This window comes from Octopus bimaculoides, chromosome 1 (genome assembly GCF_001194135.2).
Source record: "Octopus bimaculoides isolate UCB-OBI-ISO-001 chromosome 1, ASM119413v2, whole genome shotgun sequence".
NCBI lineage: Eukaryota > Metazoa > Mollusca > Cephalopoda > Octopoda > Octopodidae > Octopus > Octopus bimaculoides.
The window spans coordinates 113,019,519-113,038,888 of NC_068981.1; the positions used below are offsets into that span (position 1 = coordinate 113,019,519).

Consider the following 19,370-nt stretch of genomic DNA (forward strand, 5'->3'; position numbering starts at 1 on the left):
CAGTACCATAAATCTCTCTCTCTCTCTCTCTCTCTCTCTCTCTCTCTATTTATCTATCTATCTATCCTCTCTCTTTCTCTCTCTCTCTTTCTCTCTCTCTCTTTCTCTCTCTCTCTTTCTCTCTCTCTCTTTCTGCCTCTTTCTCTTCCTTCACTGATGCTATCCCTTCCACTCTATTTCAACCCATTTCACACCATTTAATTCTTTCATCCCTCACCCCAACACCATTTATTGCCCTATCAACACTCTGCAGCACCACATTTTTCTTGTATACCTAGATTTTTTGTCACCAGAGATAAAAGAGTCAATACCCTTAAACACACCTGGCATTTGAGCACTGACCAGTTCTGTACTACATGTACGCATGCACACACACACAAACACACATATGCATTTGTAATTACCTAGAGGTTTTCACATAACACTAAATTGAAGGAAATAATCTATTCCCTCTTTAGTGACATCAGATCTCTAAAGTGTACAAAATTTGATAAAATTGTCCACAGAAAGAATGTAAAGAATTTTTTTTTAATAACTCATTCTTGAATTGTCCCCTTTCTCTATTGATATACTAAACATTGTGTACAAAAGGTATAAAAATTCAACATAACCCTATGTGTGCCTCACCAAAATATTACCATGCCCCACTGGTGGGATATGTGCCCCACGTTGGGAATCACAACTGTAAAGCAAAGGATTCATGTACTTGCTAGACAAGTGCAACTCCCTACCTTCTATAATTTTAGCTAAATGTAACATATTTGTATGCAGTTTTCTTATCACTTGATCTGCTTTCATGATGCAATTTGGCACTATGGATAATACTGTGATTGAATATTTTTATAAGTCATTCCTTACTGCCTGAAAATTCAACTTGTAGTTGATCAGATGTTTGATTTGTAATGTTAATTTCATAGAAAATTCTTAATGTTTCCTTAGTGTATATTAAAGCTGTTAATTAGCATACCTTTTTGGCTTTATGATTTAGGTGCAGACATGGTTGTGCAGCTGAGAAGTTTGTCTCCCAACCATGTAGTTTCAGGTTCAGTTTCACCATGTGGCACCTTCATCAAGTGTTAACTGAAGCTTCAGGCCAATCAGTGCCTTGTATAAGTTGTGTGTGTGTGTGTGTGCAAGTTAATGTCCACTTTTCCATGCTTGCATGGGTTAGATGGAATTTGTTGAGGCAAATTTCCTATGGCCCTTCTTGATGCCAATATGTTTTGAACTAAGATGATATTTCTTCATGAACAGACATGTTTTCAAAGAAGATTGGAAATAAAAGGCACTGCTTGCATGATGGTGGTACCCATTTACAAATTTCACATGATAATAAGGCAAGGAGACAGTAACACATACACACGCACACACATGCATGTGTGTATATATATTATCATTATCATCATTGTTTAACATCTATTTTCCATGCTGGCATGGGTTGGATGGCTTGACGGGAGCTGTCCAGACTCCAATTGTCTGTTTCGGCATGGTTTCTATGGCTGGATGCCCTTCATAACACCAATCACTTTACAGAGTGTGTTGAGTGTATTTTATGTGCCACTGGCATGGGTGCATTTATGTACCACCAGCATGAATGCATTTTATGTGGTGCCGGCACCTGTAAAGGACAAGCCTGTATGTATGGATGACCGTGATTTTACTTAGCTTGACGTGTCTTCTCAAGTACAGCAAATCATCACAACTCCTGGTCCCTTGTCTTTTCCAGTGTCTGAAGATCCTTTCTCACCACTTTGTCCCACATATCTTCCTGGGTTTACCCCTTCCACAGGTTTCCTCCATAATTTGAGCTCAGGTAATGTCAGTGTGCACACAGAACAGAGTGTAAATGTTTTACTGGGTATTAGAGGCATCAGGTATTGTGTGCAAAAGAGAAAACTGCACTTCTTTATAAAGTTGTCATCCATATACATCACATGACCAAAACAGTGCAATCTTCTCTCTTGCACACAACATTGCATGCCCCTTATACCCAGTAAATCATTTACACTCTGTTGTGTGTGTATACTGACATTACCCATCCAGCAGAGCATGCTAGCTTCAGTTCTTCCAAGCCTTCACAAGTCTTAGCCCATGTTTCACTGCCATGTAGCATAGCTGTATGTACACAGGCATCAGACAATTTGCCTTTCACTCTGAAGGAGAGGCCCATAGTTACCAACAAAGGTAGAAGGTCTCTGAACTTTGCTCAGCTCATTCTTATTCTAACAGCTATGCTTTCAGAACTTTCTCCTCCACTATTAACTCAGTCACTTAGATAACAGATGCTATCTACTACTTCTAATGATCCCACTGAGCATTTGAGGAAGTCTATAGTCTGTGCATATTTAGTGCTTATTGTACCCACACATTTTCCACACACAAAGATTATTTTCTCTGTTAACCTTCCTGTGATACTTATGTGTTCAAAGCTTGCACTGGGTACAACGTATGGAGGTTCTACTAACACCCTTTCTACATATGGAGCAGGGCCATCTCCCTGAATAGATTGTGATTTGCCTGTTTTCCTACTTACTAGGACTTTGGTCTTTGCTAAGGCTCTTAAATTCCAAACCTTCCTTCCACAGCTGAGATTTCTTCACTAGGTCAGGCAGTGATTCAGCTATAAGAACAAGGTCATCAGCATAGAGGAGCTCCCCAAAACAGCCAGTCTTGAATTCCTCTGTTATGGTCTGGAAGACTAAGAGGTGGTTGAGAATGGATCCTTGTTGAACTCCTAACTTAACACTGAATTTATTGCTATACTCGTTGTCAACCTTCACCTTACTGGCAGCATCCTTGCACATGGCTTCCACACTGACCACCAGATAAGGGAATGGGGGAACTTGTCAAAGGCTTTCACCATGTCAACAAAGGCCAAGTACAGAGATTTATTTTTGGCAAAATACTTCTGAAGTTGCCTTACCAGGAATATAGTATCAGTTGTGCTTCTCCCAAGCACAAAACCAAACTACTTCTCATCTAGTCTAACTCTCTTCCTAATCAGTTGAGCTATAGCCTACTCTGTAACTTGCATTATCTGGTCCAGCAATTTGAAACCGCTGTAATTATTTCCAAGCATCACCTTCACTTTTGTAGCAGTTGGCTATGGTACTGCTATACCAGTTATTGGGTATGACTCCCTCATGGACAACCTGATTAACTATATGTGTGACTAGTTCATATCCCACTTCACCAGATATTCTAAGTATCTTAACAGTGATTCTTGATGGGCTGTCAGCTTTCCCTGTTTTCACATCCTTAATTCCTTTATCAACCAAGCTACTGTTGATTCAGATAGCTGGTCCTTCAGTTGGGTCTACATTAGGCAAACTCTCCTCCTATGCATTCTCTACATTTAGCAACCTTTAATAATAGCATTTCCAAGCTTCTTTCTTTGCAACATCACATACTGCAAGGGAACCATCCTCCATACAGACACATTTCTCTCTTATGACATAAAAATTTTCTTTCATACATTGTCTTGCAATCTGAAATACTTCAAGCTTCTGGCCCTCATGCCACATAACATTGGCAAACTTCTTCCTTTTTACTTCTCACCTGGCTAAATATATCTGAGTGTAGTGGGTGCTTTTTACATGCCACCAGCACAGGGGCCAGTTGGTGTTTTTTACGTGCCACCGGCATGGAAGCCAGTCAAGGTGGTGCTGGCATCAGCCATGTTGAGATGGGACTTTTTACGTGCCACCGACACATTTATATACATATATATATATATATATCATCACCAGCATCATCACCGTTTTAACATCCCTTCTCTTTCCATTATGTCTTGGGTTGGATGGGTCAACATGAGCTGAGAGCTGCAGCAAATTCTAATGTCTGCTTTCATATAGTTTCTACAGCTAGGTGCTTTTTATGTGGTACTAGTACTGGTGAAGTCACCAAGTATCTGCAAAACAAGAACCTTCAACTTAGTGGGGTATAGAATTGAGCAATAAGAAACTATAATAGAAACACAGGAGCTGATGCCATACTGAAGAGGTGAATAAATGTTTAACCCATCAAGAGAAACAGAGAGAGAGAGATGTGAGATCAAGATACAAGGGGAATATGAGAGGCAGAATAATATAGAGGAGCAGAAAAGGTGGATGTGTACATAAGTATGCTAAATAAGAATGGTGTGACAGACAAATTAGAGATAGGGAATGAGATGGATGCAAAGAATATCAATTCAGCAGAGGGTAAATGAAGGAAGGAAATAGGGTAACACAGAAGATTGATGGAAGAATGGGCATTAGAGGATGAGTTGTGAGGGAAAGCTTGACTGAACTTAATTCTGCTGAGATGGATGGGTCTTCTCAAGCACAGTATATTGCCTTTCATCTCAATTCCTTGTTATTTCTGAAAGGCTCAACGTCCTGAGGTCAGTCTTCACCACTTCATCCCACATCTTCCTGGGGTTCCTTCTTCCACAGGCTACCTCCACTGTCAGTACTTCTTTATACAGCTGTCCTTGTCCATTTGCATCACATGACCATATCAGCACAATCTTCTCTCGTACACACCACATCTGATGCCTCTTATTCCCAATTTTTCTACCAGTGCATTTGTAATTTGTTGTACATGTACACTGATGTTGCATAACTATCAAAGTATGTTAGGTTCATTTCTTTCTAGTCTTTGTATATCCTCTCCATTCACAGTTGAAGTTTCACAACCATGTAGCATTGCTATTCATACACAGGCATCATAAAATCTGCCTTTCACCCAGAGAGAGAGAGAGAAAGAGAGAGAGAGAGAGAGAGAGAGAGAAAGAAAGAAAGAGAAAGAAATCTTTTGTTAATAACAGAAGTAAGAGTTCTCTGAACTTTCTCTAGCAAATATACTTTCAAAGCATCCTCTTCCACTGCTAATTCAGCCATTTAGGTAACAAACTCTCTGCTACTTCCAGAACATCTATTTCCCATGTGCTCTTGTTACTTATTGTTCTTGCATATCTACTTCAAACAAATTCTACTTCCTCTGTTAACTTTTCTCTAATTCTACTGCACCTCTTATATATCCATAGTCTGCACTGAATACACCATATGGAATTTCTACCGACAACTTTTCTTCATACCAAACAGGGTCATTTTTCTGAAGAGATAGGCATATAATATTTTTCTTTGCTTACTAGAACTTGGGAGTTAAATTTAAGGCCTTGCTTCTATTCCTGGAATTTCTTTTCTAATTCTGATACCACTTCAGCTGTTAGAACAAGATTATTGGCATTGAGTTACCGCAAGTAACTAGCCTTAAACTTTTCTTGTTATAGCCTGGAGAACTATAATAGGAGGGGGCTGATAGTTGAACCCTACACACTGAATTTGTCATTCTACTCGTTGTTAACTTTCATGTACGGCATCTCTGTACATGGCTGGACAGCTCTCAACAATGGCTTTGCACAGCCATTTATTCACTTCTTCATCTGTAGCAAATCAATGACCTCATAAAGGATGCTTGAGTGGCCCACAGAGGTAATTGTTGGAATGGGTGAGATCTAGACTGTATCTGGGGTATTTCAGCAACTCAAAACCCAGTTTTTCAATGGTTTCAGTGGTGTAGGCAGCTGTATGTGGGCATGCATAGACCCCAGCATTTGGTGCAAATTACAGGTTTCAGTTTGTTGGCCAGCATTTCACTGTAGCCTACGCTGGTGACTGCTTTTCCAGGTAATGTTCCAGTTTAGGCCCTTTTGAATCCAAAAATGGTTAGCATCAGTCTCTCTGCAGAAGGTTGAGTCTTGAATTTCCATCACTTTGCATCTTGGATTCTGGCTAAGTGATGGATCACGTCTCATCTTTTGTGACTGTTCTAGCTAAAAAAGCTTCACCTTCATCATTGTAGTGGTCAAATAAGCATTGACAGATCTCCACATGATTATGCTTATGCACTTCACACAGACTATACGGAAGCAAAACTTGTCAAGCATTATTTCTTATGACTAATTTGCAGAGAACATACCACCTCATCAATGGTCACTTGTCAGTTCACTGGAACCATCTCTCAAGCTTGTGGAATCTTTAGAATCGGTGGTAGAGGTTGATGGGTATCCTGCTCCTGCTTCATGCTTCAAGCTTGTCTGGCCATTTTTAAACTTGATTCACTGTCCCTGTATTGTACTGTAAACCTGTGAGGAACTTCTGCCCCTGACACACCTTTTGACTAGAGAAATTGGATCACTGATTTCTGTTCTCCCTTGGTGCACACTGCCAACAGTGTGGCCATGTGTACTCTGTAAAACCTCAGTTATATGTGTTGTTTAGCTCCAGGTTAGCCATGATCAGCCAAACCATTACTCAAAGAAGTTCCTCCATAACTAGCACTTCAATTCATCCTTATTTAAGACAATTGTCTACAACATAAAAGAGATATCCTCTTTGACTCAATCAAACACCAGAATCTTACAACATTTGAAGAAAAAGACAACAGTCACAAAAGTTAAAGGGAAAACAGTGACACTAAATGTAATGTGAAACTACTTGCAAGGTTGATGTTCATTACATAGGTGCAACACAATGGCTTTCAGCATTTTCTAATTTATGGTCTAGGCCCTTTACCATCAACTTTTGCAACTGAACAAAATACTCTGGTTAAGACTAACAAGCATTATTCACAAAACACTAAAATTTTGCTTTTGCAAAGAAAGTTGTTGCAGACTTAATACAAGGGTGGGCTGAAAAGTTCATAGAATGACTATGAAGGAGTGATGTTACACTTGTGAAATCTTGCATACATTCATTTCAATTCTTGTTAATAACTAAATTGTTTCTTTCCAGGTAAAGTGACATCTGACTGTTCAAAGAAGACTTCAAAAGTAACTAGTAGTAACTTCTCTTGAAAATCAACAAAATTTGGCATCATGATATTATCAAATACCTGCAGAAAAAGGATTTAGCCCTCAAGGACATTCATGTTGATATGGTTGCTACATTAGGGGATGATACTCCAGCTTTATCAACAATGCAAAAGTGGGCAGTTGAATTGAGGAAGGGAAGGAAGAGTCTTGAAGATGACCCAAGGTCTGGATGTCTTGCAACTACCACCACTGAGGAAAATGTTGATCATTTTCACCACATGATGATGGATGACAAGCGATTTGATTATAAATCAAATGGCCAGTTCTATTAACATAACTAGTGAGAGGGTTGAAAACATTCTGCACTTTGAACTTGGCATGTTGAACATTTTTGCTTAGTAGGTGCCACGTCTTCTGACATCTGAACAAAAGTGCACCAGGCTGATCACATCATGGGAAAATCTGACATTGTTTGAGGCAGATGCAGTTGGTTTCCTTGAATATTTCCTGAGCCAGAATGAGTGTTAGCTTCATCACTTTGATCTAGAGACAAAGAAGTAATCCATGCTGTGGAAACATCCCTCCTCACTTGCTCCAAAGAAGGCCAAGACTGTTTCATCTGCAGGGAGAGTGATGACCTTAGTTTTTTGGAGATGCAAAAGGTATTGTGTTTATTGACTATTATCACAAGGACCACACCATCTGTGGAAAGTACTATGCCAACTTGCTGAAGCAGTTATGAAAAGCTAACAAGATCAAATGCCCGGAAAAACTGATGAAAGGAGTTTTGTTTCATCAGAACCATGCTTCTGCACACAAGTCATTGGTTTCAGTGGCTGCTGCATGTGACTGTGGCTTTGAACTGGTTGATCACCATCCCTATTCCCCTGATTTGGCCCCATCTGTTCCCCAATATGAAAAAACACTTGGCTGAGAACTCATGTTACAATGATGATACTGTTGATGACTTTTTTGACCAACAGGATGAATCAATCAACTTATCAAAAATCGATCTGATCTTTCTAGCAAACATCAATTCTGTGGGTGACATTCGAGATGGGGTATTCAGATTAGATGTTACTCACTACACTCTTAGAAATTGTTGAAGTGCAAGGTCGTCCATTACATCATTGTTCACCTTTTTCAATGCCCTCTTAAAAGTTTCAACAAAATGCTCCACTTGTCTCTTTAGCCTAGGGTGATATGGTGGAGTGGTGACATGTCTGATGATGAACATTTTACAAAATTTTGTGAACTCATCTGAAGTAAATTGAGTTCCATTATCAAACACAATAATATCAGAAACACCATATCTGGCAAACAATTCATGTAAAAAAACTTATTGTAACTGCAGATGTCAGCTTTTTACACTTATGCACTTTAGGCCACTTTGAAAAATTGTCCACCACAATGAGGTAATAGGAACCCTTAAGTGGACCTGCATAATCAACATGCAGTCTGGCTCATGGAATATCTGTTTTTGGCCATGGTTGCCATTTAGTGGTAGTTGTGTTTGCAGCTAGGGCACACTCTCTGCATGTTTTCACTAGTTTTTCAATGTCATGGTCCATTGTTGGCCAATGTACATAACTTCTCATTAACGATTTCAATCTCAAGTCCCTGGATGACTAATGTGAAATTCCTTTAGTAATTGCTTTTGTAGTGTGGCTGGCACTATGACTCTTTGTGCATACATCAACACATTGTCACACATTAAGAATGGGTTCGAATTTGTGTTATGCATATTTTTTATCTCTTCACCATTTCTTTCATTTTTTTAATGAATTTAATGTTTTCTGATTTTAATTTTATGGTCTTGTAATGTGACAGGCAATTCATATATGACATTACACAAAATATTTTAAATTTCATTTTCCGCTCACAAAATAGCAATCACAGTATCTTTAAATGATTCAGCATTTTCTGAAATCAGTCTTGATAAACAATCAGCGTGTCCTTATTTCTTAGATGGTGTATACACCATCTTAAAGTCATAGTTTAATAATATAGTACCCCAGCATTGCAACCTATTAGCAGTATGGGAAGGAACTCCTTTCTTCTACCCATATATCGGTTATAACAGACGATGATCAGTCTGTAGTCAAAAACTTCTACCATGTAAAAATTTATGAAATTTTTTTACAGCAATAGTAATCGCTGAATAAATTTGTTGTATTATTCAACACAAAGACTTTAGCTTTTAAGGTTTTTCTATGAAATGTAATGTCACATCATTTCGCTCTTAAAATATAATTTTTTTCCTGAAACACCATGAGCCATTTTCGAAGTTCCTTTTAATCTAGGTCTCCTAGATGTATCTGTGTATCAAGATATTACTGCCCATGTCCAATTGTAACTTTACATTTGTGTTATTTATTTTTACATACACAAATTTCCTTGAGACACATTCATATTTCTTGTCACTGATAACCCGTTTACATTATTTTTCTGTTGAACCACTTTTTAGGTTTTGTTTCAGTGTGATTTTTTATGACCTATCTTATCACACTTGAAGCGGACAGTTACTTTTAAAATTTAGACAACCACACCCATAACATAGCTTTGGTCTTGACATTTTTTCTTTATTTCTTATCTGTTACTGGTTAACATGCAAGAATATGAGAGCAATCTTTTTCTTCAATTTTATTTGTCATGTCTTAGATTTATAATCTTTTGGCATTCTTCTGTTACTACCTGTAGAGTTAATTTTTGGTCCCATTCTAATTTTGTTAATATCCGGGAATGTATATCTATATATTTACTTGCAGTAAGCCCTTGAACAAAAATTAGACATTTGAACATGTCCAGGGTTCTTTCATTTAATTTGAACTTTTCACACTCTCTGTTAACAACTCCAGCATAGATGACAAAATCTTCTTTTTGATCAAATTTAAACATTGTTAGCGAGTATTGAACAAGGAACTTCTTTCACGGAAAATTTTCAATAAAATATTGATTCATCAAAACAAACCTCACCTGGTTTCTTCAGCAGAATATAGTTACTATATTTTTGTGTTCAGCAGGGGATAACTTTCTTAAAAGTAATTGTTCTTTTTTCTTGTCAGACCAAGTTTTACATTCTTCTTTGAAGATTTCTTATCTTCAAAAATATGCAGAGAAGGTAATCTCTTCTGAATGCTTCAACTGAGTTTGCTACGCTGTCTGGCGGGTATGAACCTGAAGTATTTTCATTCTTCTTCCAGCAACTGTTGGTTTTGTTGTTGTAGTTGCTGTTGTAACTGCACCATGGAGGCCAATAAGTCTTCCATGTTAAAACGATTTTTCTTTGGTTTCTTACCAAAAAACAAAAAGAAAACTGCAGATGTCTAACACAAGCTTTAAACAATTTGTCATCACTTTCATATGTTATTTTTGGATATAGAATTTAATGAAGCAGTGGGGAAAGAAAGTATTTACGTGGCGCAATATGATTATTATTACGCAAACTCAATGCTCTCAATCAATGGCTCACATTGAACAACTTACTCCCGATTGCTCGCAGTTCTTTATTTTTTAGTCACTTGGTGGGTGGTCAGAATCCTTCCTCAGCAATTATACATGTATATCTGTCTATGTTTAATTACATAAATTAGATATGCATAGAAATACATGTATAATGATGGTGGTGGTACATACAGCTAAATAAATATAACTTTACATTATTTGTGTTTCTCATTTCTGTATAAATGCCTAAGTTTTCATGCATAAAAATGCTTAAGTATATTTCATTGGGAAAATCTTATAATTTTAGACCTTGTGCTATGGTGGTGCCAGATTTTGAACTGATTTGTGAAATCATGTTAGTAGCTGAAGGTTTCCTTGATGCACGCCTTTTAGCGAGAAAGTTTATAACATTATATAGCCTTTGTAAGGAACTTCTCTCAAAACAGGTAAATCTGCTTTCATTTTGTTTGCATATTTCTGAAAAAGTGTTATTATAGAAGCATATATTTAAGTGATTATTAATCATATTTTTGTCGGTAAGATCCATGCAGACTTTTATTGATTAGATTCTCATATTTATCTATGTTATTTTTTTAATCAGAATTTTCTGAAGTTATTTTTTTAATTTTACCAAATTTTGAAGTTTTGGAAGACATCAAAATCAAATTCTAGCAGGATTATGGTTGCTAAATTTATGAATCTTAATTAGGCTGTATTCATGCAAAGTACAAACTTTGATGGGTCTAAATTTATCTAAATTATAGTTAGAGATATATCAGATATCATTAAAATTACAAATTGTGATAGATTCTGTACTATCAAAATGACTGATATTAACAAGGTTCAAATTTATGAAATAATAAATCAGAAAAATACAAATTGCCAAATCAGGAAAAGTACTAATATTATCCCAATTATAAACTCTTCTCTTCCTCACATTTCCACTTCATGCACTATGCTTACCTCCCACTCCCCAATCCTGTCCTCTTGGCCCTGTACCATAGTATCATTGCTCTCCGCTAGCAATGTGTTCCGACCAGTGTGTTCCACCCACATTCCCTGTCACACTGTATTATCGCTATTTGCTAGTCCCCAATCTGTGTGTTCCACCCACATGTAACAAGAAAACGTCTCACACACCCGACCCCAACAAACCAATCTACATCTCTTCTCTTCCTCACATTTCCTCCTTCATACACTATGCCTAGCTCTCACTCTCCAATCCTGTCCTCACAGCCCTCTTCCTCTGTAGCACTGCTATTCGGTAGCCCCCACCACCAACTCTATATATACCCAGGTTTTCGCTGCTCACTCTCACCTCCACACACATTAATCATGCTTCCTTCACAATATTCTACCACTTATATTTTGGCATTTGAACCTCAAGAGTATGCCCTGGCACTTGCCACCACTATATCTCTCTCTTCCTTTACTCAACCATCCCATTTATATTCTGATTCCCATTCCTTGTGAGTATGCCTGGCACTTTGCCGCCATCTCTATCTTGCCGTCTCCCACTCTCTCTCTCTCTCTCTCCTTCCCTCAGGTTGGGTAACCATATATTTCCTTTGTGGCAGTGCACCTGTTTCTGTCTTCATTTCTGATCTCTGTCTTGAGTAAACTTGTACCTCCTCTACAACAAGACACCTGTTTCTGCCTTCCTGTCTCACTATAACCTTTCATCATCCGACAAAAGATCACCTCCTCCAATGCCCCCTCCCCACTCAAAAGAGTTTTTTGTTTTGTTTTGCAAGTACTTCGTGACCCTGTCAGTGCAGGTACCACTTAAAAGTATCCAGTCCACATTGTAAAGTTGTTTGCATTTGGAAGGGCATCCAGCTGTAAAAACTTTGCCAAAACTGACCATCTATGCTTGTGCCATGTAAAAAGCACTCTGTTGAGTAGTTGGTAATAGGAAGGGCATCCAGTTATAAAATATCCTGCCAAGACAGTTACAAAAATTTGGTGCAGGCTTCTGCCTGGCTGGCTCTTGTCAAACTGTCCCATGCCATCATGGAAGGCAGATGTTAAACAATAATAGTGATGATGAATTAATAATATGACAAATTCTGATGGCTTGGATTGTTTTCAGAGCAAAACATCACATTACTGTTCACCTGCATTTAGCATCTCTGACTGTTACTCACTCCTATTCTGTTTGTTGTTTTAGTTTCCCTCATTTCAAACACAAAGGACATACAGAACAACTAAGTACAGATGTTATAGCAAGAGAGTGGAAACGCTAAAAGACAAATGCAAAATAACTAAATAAATAAAACAGAATGACTCCAGCTTGTGTTGAATGATTTGTAGAAAATATGGAACAAATTCAACAGCTTCAAATACTAAAGCATCACTCACAAAAAAAAGTATATGTAGACACATAGCATATTACATATATTGATCATATCTTACTAACTTGAGCTATGAGTATTGCAATAATTACAACTCTAGTGTCATACATATTGTAAAAACAAAAATTTGTATTTAATGAAAATTCATTAATTTCTCTGTTCCTCTATTCATATTTTTATATTTCATGACTGATAAAATGCATTAATTCTCTTTTCCAATTTTTTTCTTATATCTGTGAAGGATCATTATGATTGGGGACTGAGGGCTATCAAATCTGTTTTGGTAGTTGCAGGATCTTTAAAAAGAAATGACCGCACTCGACCAGAAGATCAAGTATGTTTATTTTAGAATTTTCCACACAAGCTTCTCTCAGTGTTTGTATTTAAAAGTGTTCATGTATCATCTTAACAAAATGTTTTGTGCATCACACATTTAATACTAAATGTTTTCTGTATGATGATGTTAGATTGATCTCATTACACATTCTGCTGATAATCAACATTTCTCTTTAGTATGGTTGAAATTATTAGGGTATTCAGAAAGTAATTGCATTTTTTCACCACTATGAAATATGAATCAACTAATCACATCAGAGCCAAGGTTGAATGGATGGGAACTGTCTAGAAATAGTACATCATCTCTTCTTTCCGGCAGAGTGTCATTCATAGTTATTTTGGTAATTAACCTCATGGAGGATAAGAATTTTATGAAACAACATATTCACCATTGCTTACTGTATGAGTTTTGAAAGAAAAGTACTAGTACAGAAGCAATGAAAAATATTTGTGAAATGTATCCAGATGCAGTGAAAGCTCGTGCATGTCAGCTGTGGTTTAAAAGGTTTAAAGATGGTGATTGTGACATATCCAACAAACCTCATTCTGAATGATAACCTTTTGAGTGAGACTATTGTATTGGATCCAGATCAAAGCACTGGAGATTTGGTGCAAAAATTTAATGTCATGTTCAACTATCCACAAACATCTCAAGCAAATTAGGAAAACATGCAAAGAGGGAATTTGGGTTCCACAAGAGCTTATGCCTGAGCACTGATTACAATGTTCCACCATCTGCAGCATCTTCTAACCAGGGATAGCAACTTGTCTTTTCTGCATCACATTGTTACAGGTGATGAAAAATGGGTTTTGCATCACAACAGCAAATGAAAAAGACAGCAGTTATCACATAATAAGAGGTCAGTGCCAACATCAAAATCATAACTTCATCCACAAAAATCCTTGCTCTGTGTCTGGTGGAACATGAAAGGTATTGCCCATTATGAGCTACTGGAACATGGAAGGACCATCAATTCATCTGTCTATTGCCAACAGCCTGATCATGTAAATGGAAAATAGAAATTACATCGAAGGTGGCCAGCTTTGATAAATAGAAATGATGCTATTCTCCAGCATGACAATGCATGGTCACCCTCTTTGAAACAAACCCAAGAAAAAATAAGATCATTAGGATTGGAAGTTCTTCCACATCCTCCATACTCACCTTGCTTAGCACCTATAGATTTCTATCTGTACCAAACACTAGGAAATTTTATAAGAGGCAAAACATTTAGAAAGAGAGAGGAAGTAGAAAGCAATCTTTCAGACATTTTTTCAGAAGAAATAAGTTTCTTTGAATGTGACATAAAGAAGTTACTTTCCCATTGGGCTGCAGTCATTGAAAACAATGGTGATTACATTTTTGATTAAAACACTTCAGATAAACAGTTTACATTCATTTTTATATCCTTTCTGGTGAATTGAAATTATTTTCTAAACACCTTTTCACTACCAAGGACCCCTTTTATTTAAATGAATTTATCCCACAGACATCTTTTAATATGCTTAACCTTATGTGTGCATGTATATATATATATATATATATATATATATATGAACTTACTTAGAAATAGATGCATGGCATTCAGTCAAATAATAACATAAATAATATGTATATATATGCATATATATACATATATATATATATATATAGATATGCATATATGGGTACAGGACGTCACCAGCAGTAACCAACATGAAATATGAAAACAAATGAGTTCAATATGCAAACAATGAGAGAAACAAATGGAAAACAGGATAAATAACACAAAAGATGAGCCTTCATCAGTTGCCGGCTGTCTATCTACTCCTCATTTCAAGCATTAAACGACAATATGAGTCTTTGAAGAGAGTTACTCCCATAAGTACCAAAATAGAATTTTGGATTTATGGAGAGTCAAAGTTGGGAACAAAAACAGGACAGTGGAGACATACAAGGAAACAGAACGAAAGCAAATATGGAGGGTCGTTAGAGCAGAACGAAGGTAAAATAGCGAACGCTGGAGAAATATTTTCTTTGAAAAGAGATAAGATAGAAGAGAGACATAGAATACATCCAGTGCTTGGGACAGTCCTGAAGGAAAAGAAAGACAATCACATGAAGAAAACAAAAATGGACGATGGTCACGTGTGAGGAACAAGAGAGAGAGAGAGAGACAGACAGACAGATAGAAAACGGTGAAGGGGAGAAAAAGATGGGGGGGGGGAAACAGTATAGAGAAGAGTCGCATCAAAAAGATTAAGGAAAACTTACATCACATACACACATACACACACGCACACACACACACACACACACACACACACACACACACACACACACACACACACACACACACACACACACACACACACACACATATATATATATATATATATAATATGCATATATGGGTACAGAATGTCAACAAAAGTAACCAACATGAAGTACGAAAACAAATGAGTTCAGTATGCAAACAACAAGAGAAATAAATAGAAAACAGGACAATGACCTTTCATCAGTTGTCAGTTATCTACTACTCATTTCGAGCATTGAACGACAATATGAGTCTTTGAAGACAGTTGTTCCTATAAGTACCAAAATATAATTTTGGATTTATGGAGGGTCAAAGTTGGGAACAGAACAGGACAGTGGAGACATACAAGGAAACCAAACGAAAACAAAAAATAAGATGTGATCTCACAACTTCTGAATATAGCCTTGGTCTTTAATTTTTTACCTTGTATCCTTACTATTATGGATTTACTGACTCTCTGATGAAGCTTTGGAGTTAAATTTTTGTATGATATGACAGCCTTAGCATACTGGATCCCCAAAAGAGAAACAGCTGTAAGAGTGGAGTTGTATTTATTTATTCCTATGATTATAGCAAATAAATCTTACTGATGTTTATCAATTGAATCTCTTCTCAATTTTCTTCCTTTCTGGATAAACTTTTGCTTACCTCCACTTGTACATATTATTCAATTGTACTATTGCCTTGCAACAGTAAGTCTTTGAATATAAATAGGTATCCCTCCAGTAGTATATTGGATATTTATTATCCTTTAGATGGTTGTCTAACTTCTAACTCCTATATACTTAATTATATTGATAAAACGCTTGTTTATTTATTTATTTATTGTATGGCACTAGTTGTCAATGGATACATTGTATCCATTTAATCAACTCCATTTTGCCTAATGGAGTTGATTAAAATTGACTCATCGCTTAAAGACATACCTATACCTCCCAAAAGCTCTTATCTCAAGGAACTCATATTTAGAATTAATGAATTCAATCATAGGCTCCACTGGAAAGTATATCACCATGAAAGGAAACTATCACAGTTGGATCACAGCACTTGTAATACTACAAATATTTCCAATACCAGCAACACAGAAATTAATGAGCTAACCAATCGTATCTTTAAATCTAAAAAAACACCACCAACTAACAAGGACCTGGATACTTTTGAGCAAGAATTATGGAATATTATTAAGAACATTAAATTTAAGAACCACTCCACCAGGCACAACCCATACCAGAGGAAGCTTTAAAACCTGATTTGTGATCTTGATACAAAAAATGGGATTCTAACACCCTATGACAAAACTAAGAACATCTACAACATTGACCCTAATAACTACCATGAACTCATCCAAAGGGAAATTACTAAAATGTATAGGATAGTCCCTAATAATACTATCAAGAAAATAAATTTAGAAGCCAAGAAAATTATGCTTGACTACAGCTTCGATGGTAAGACAGAACCATTCACACAAATCAGACCCCATATTACAATTAAGGACCATAAGGATAACTACCTAAATAAAACACAAGTTAGATTAATATTACCCAATAAATCAGACATAGGTAAACTCAGTAAGGTAATTTTAGATAAATACTTACCAACACTGAAGAACAAAATTAAGCTAGAACTATGGAATAACACCCAAAGTGCATTGGACTGGTCCTCCAATATACAAAATAAGGATAAACATAAATTCCTGCAAATAGACATACCAAATTACTACTCGTCAATTAATCCCACTATTTTGAACAGTACTCTTATTTTCACTAGAAAAATATACTAATTTAAGTATGAGGGAAATTAATGTTATACTTACAGCCCATAAATCTGTTATGAAATTCAATAACAAACTATGGGCAAGAAATGACACCCCTAATCTCTTTGATATTACAATGGACTCACCAAATTTGGCTGAGGTGACAGACTTGGTGGGAATTTACCTTTTGGATAGCATAAATAGAGAATTCCCCGAATTAGAAGGAGGTCTATATAGAGACAATGCACTTTTTATAGTTAGAAATTATTCTAGTAGGCACCTAGAACTATTAAAGAAGCACTTGTATAGATTTTTCAGTAGATTTAGTCTCTCTATTACTATAAAAAATGAAAATTACTCTATTAATTATCTGGATGCAAATTGTAATCTAAATACTAAACTACATGAACCATATATGAAATAGAACTCTAATTTAAGACACATCAATAATTTTAGTAACCATCTTCAATCAATAAAAAGAGCCCTTTTAAGAAATATCAGCAAAAGAATCTCCCATCTATCCTCCAATGAAGCCATCTTTAATAAGCATAAAGAAAAATATAATGTAGCACTCAAAAATGTAGGTTATAAGGATAAAATTAAATTTTCCCTATAATAATGGAAATGTTAAGGATACCTATGATAAGAACATTGACAGTAGTAATAAAGATAAAAATAATTTTAAACTCCTAGAAATACAGATATAATAATGATAAAATAAATACCACAAGAAATTCAAAACAGATACCCGTCGTTAGCTCCACTAATGATAATAATATAGACATAATTATTGATGTGAGAAGGTCAATAATAATTATTGTTCAAATAAAAGCAAAGGATCAACAAATAGTAATCCTAATTATGCAGACCAAGGAAATGATACTGTCTGGCTAATAATACTATATGCTATGAAAATCAAAAATAACTTAGTTAAATCCATATTTAAACTAATTAACAAACACTTTATTAAAGGAAATAATAAATACTGGGAACTTATTAATAGTAAAACAATAAGAATAGGTTGTAACCTGACACATAACCTAGCTACTATCATCTCTTCCATGAATAATAAAAAACTCGATACTTTTTACTCCAATAGAAAAAATAATAATGATAATAATAATAACAATAATAACAGCTCTAATAATAACATCAGAAATAACAATCACAACTATACTTCACCACATGCTACCTCCACCATGCACACTAACCAAACCAGTGTAAACCCCACACAATAGTATAGACTTTGTGATTGTAGAAATAATAATAATTGTGCTTTTAATAACTCTTGCAATAAAAAAGAGATAGTTTACCAATGTATAGTAATTACTCAGTCAAGTAAATTGGTTTATGTGGGGGCTACCCAAAATCCTATGAAACAGAGATTGACTTACCATTTCTATACTTTTAGGAACAGAAATAAGAGCAATTCCACTGGTTTAAATAAATATATATGAGAACTCAAGGATAAGGGAATTAGTTATGACCTTGATTGGAAAATTCTGGCCTCAGCTCCTGCATTGATTTAAGAAATAAGAAATATTATTTATGTATAAGTGAAATTTTCTTTGTATTGAAAACCAACCTTCCTCTATTTAACAGTAGAGAAAAAAAATTTCTGCTTTCATAGAGCTTTCTCTAATTATTATTAGTATTAGTGTTTCCATTAAAAATAACACCTTGTTGGGATGCACTCCCTCTCAGTGTTAATCTTTCTACCTCTTTGCCTGATTAGTTATTTATAGTACATCTAAATCCCTCCCTTTCATTTGTCACCAATCACATATTCCATAATTTTATTTTCTGAATTGTAATCATATCAACCCATAAGCATTATTATCTGTATTATGCCCCTATAATTTTTATAGCAAATTACCACAGATAATAATATTATTTTCTTCCTTTTCTTATCCATTTTCCTAGTCTGAGAACAACCTTTTGTATGTTATTCTATTTCCCCTATATTTGTAATTTAACTTATCTATTTCAAATACCATATATGTTTATTGTACCACTCCTCCCTAGGGTATTACTCCATATATTTCTAAGCATTTGTTTGTGAGTGTATATTCATATGATTATTGATGTTTATTTATATATGTTGGTGTATTCCTGTAACTCTTATGGCAAACTACCCCACATAATATTACATTCCTTCCATCTCTATCCTAACCTGAATACTCTTTGTTTCTCTATAATCACAATCAACTTTTGTTTATTCTATAAGTCCTCCTTAGCATATTGCTCCCTAAATAACAGAGTCCTTATTTGTAAGTGTTTATTCATATATTCATATACATAATGATATTTATATTTATACATATGAGTGTATGCTTGTAGTATATATATATATATATATATATATATATATATATATATATATAACA

At 35.6% G+C, this 19,370-nt stretch overlaps 1 protein-coding gene across 3 annotated transcripts in view; it reads left to right on the forward strand.

Moving 5' to 3' along the window:
- LOC106876453 (dynein beta chain, ciliary) overlaps positions 1-19,370 on the forward strand; it is a 628,322-nt gene that overhangs the window by 270,937 nt on the left and 338,015 nt on the right. For all 3 annotated transcript variants that reach the window (XM_052969374.1, XM_052969385.1, XM_052969379.1), the window contains 2 exons: positions 10,551-10,689; positions 12,839-12,931. In XM_052969374.1, the coding sequence (XP_052825334.1) occupies positions 10,551-10,689; positions 12,839-12,931 (232 nt within the window). The remainder of the gene's footprint in view (positions 1-10,550; positions 10,690-12,838; positions 12,932-19,370) is intronic.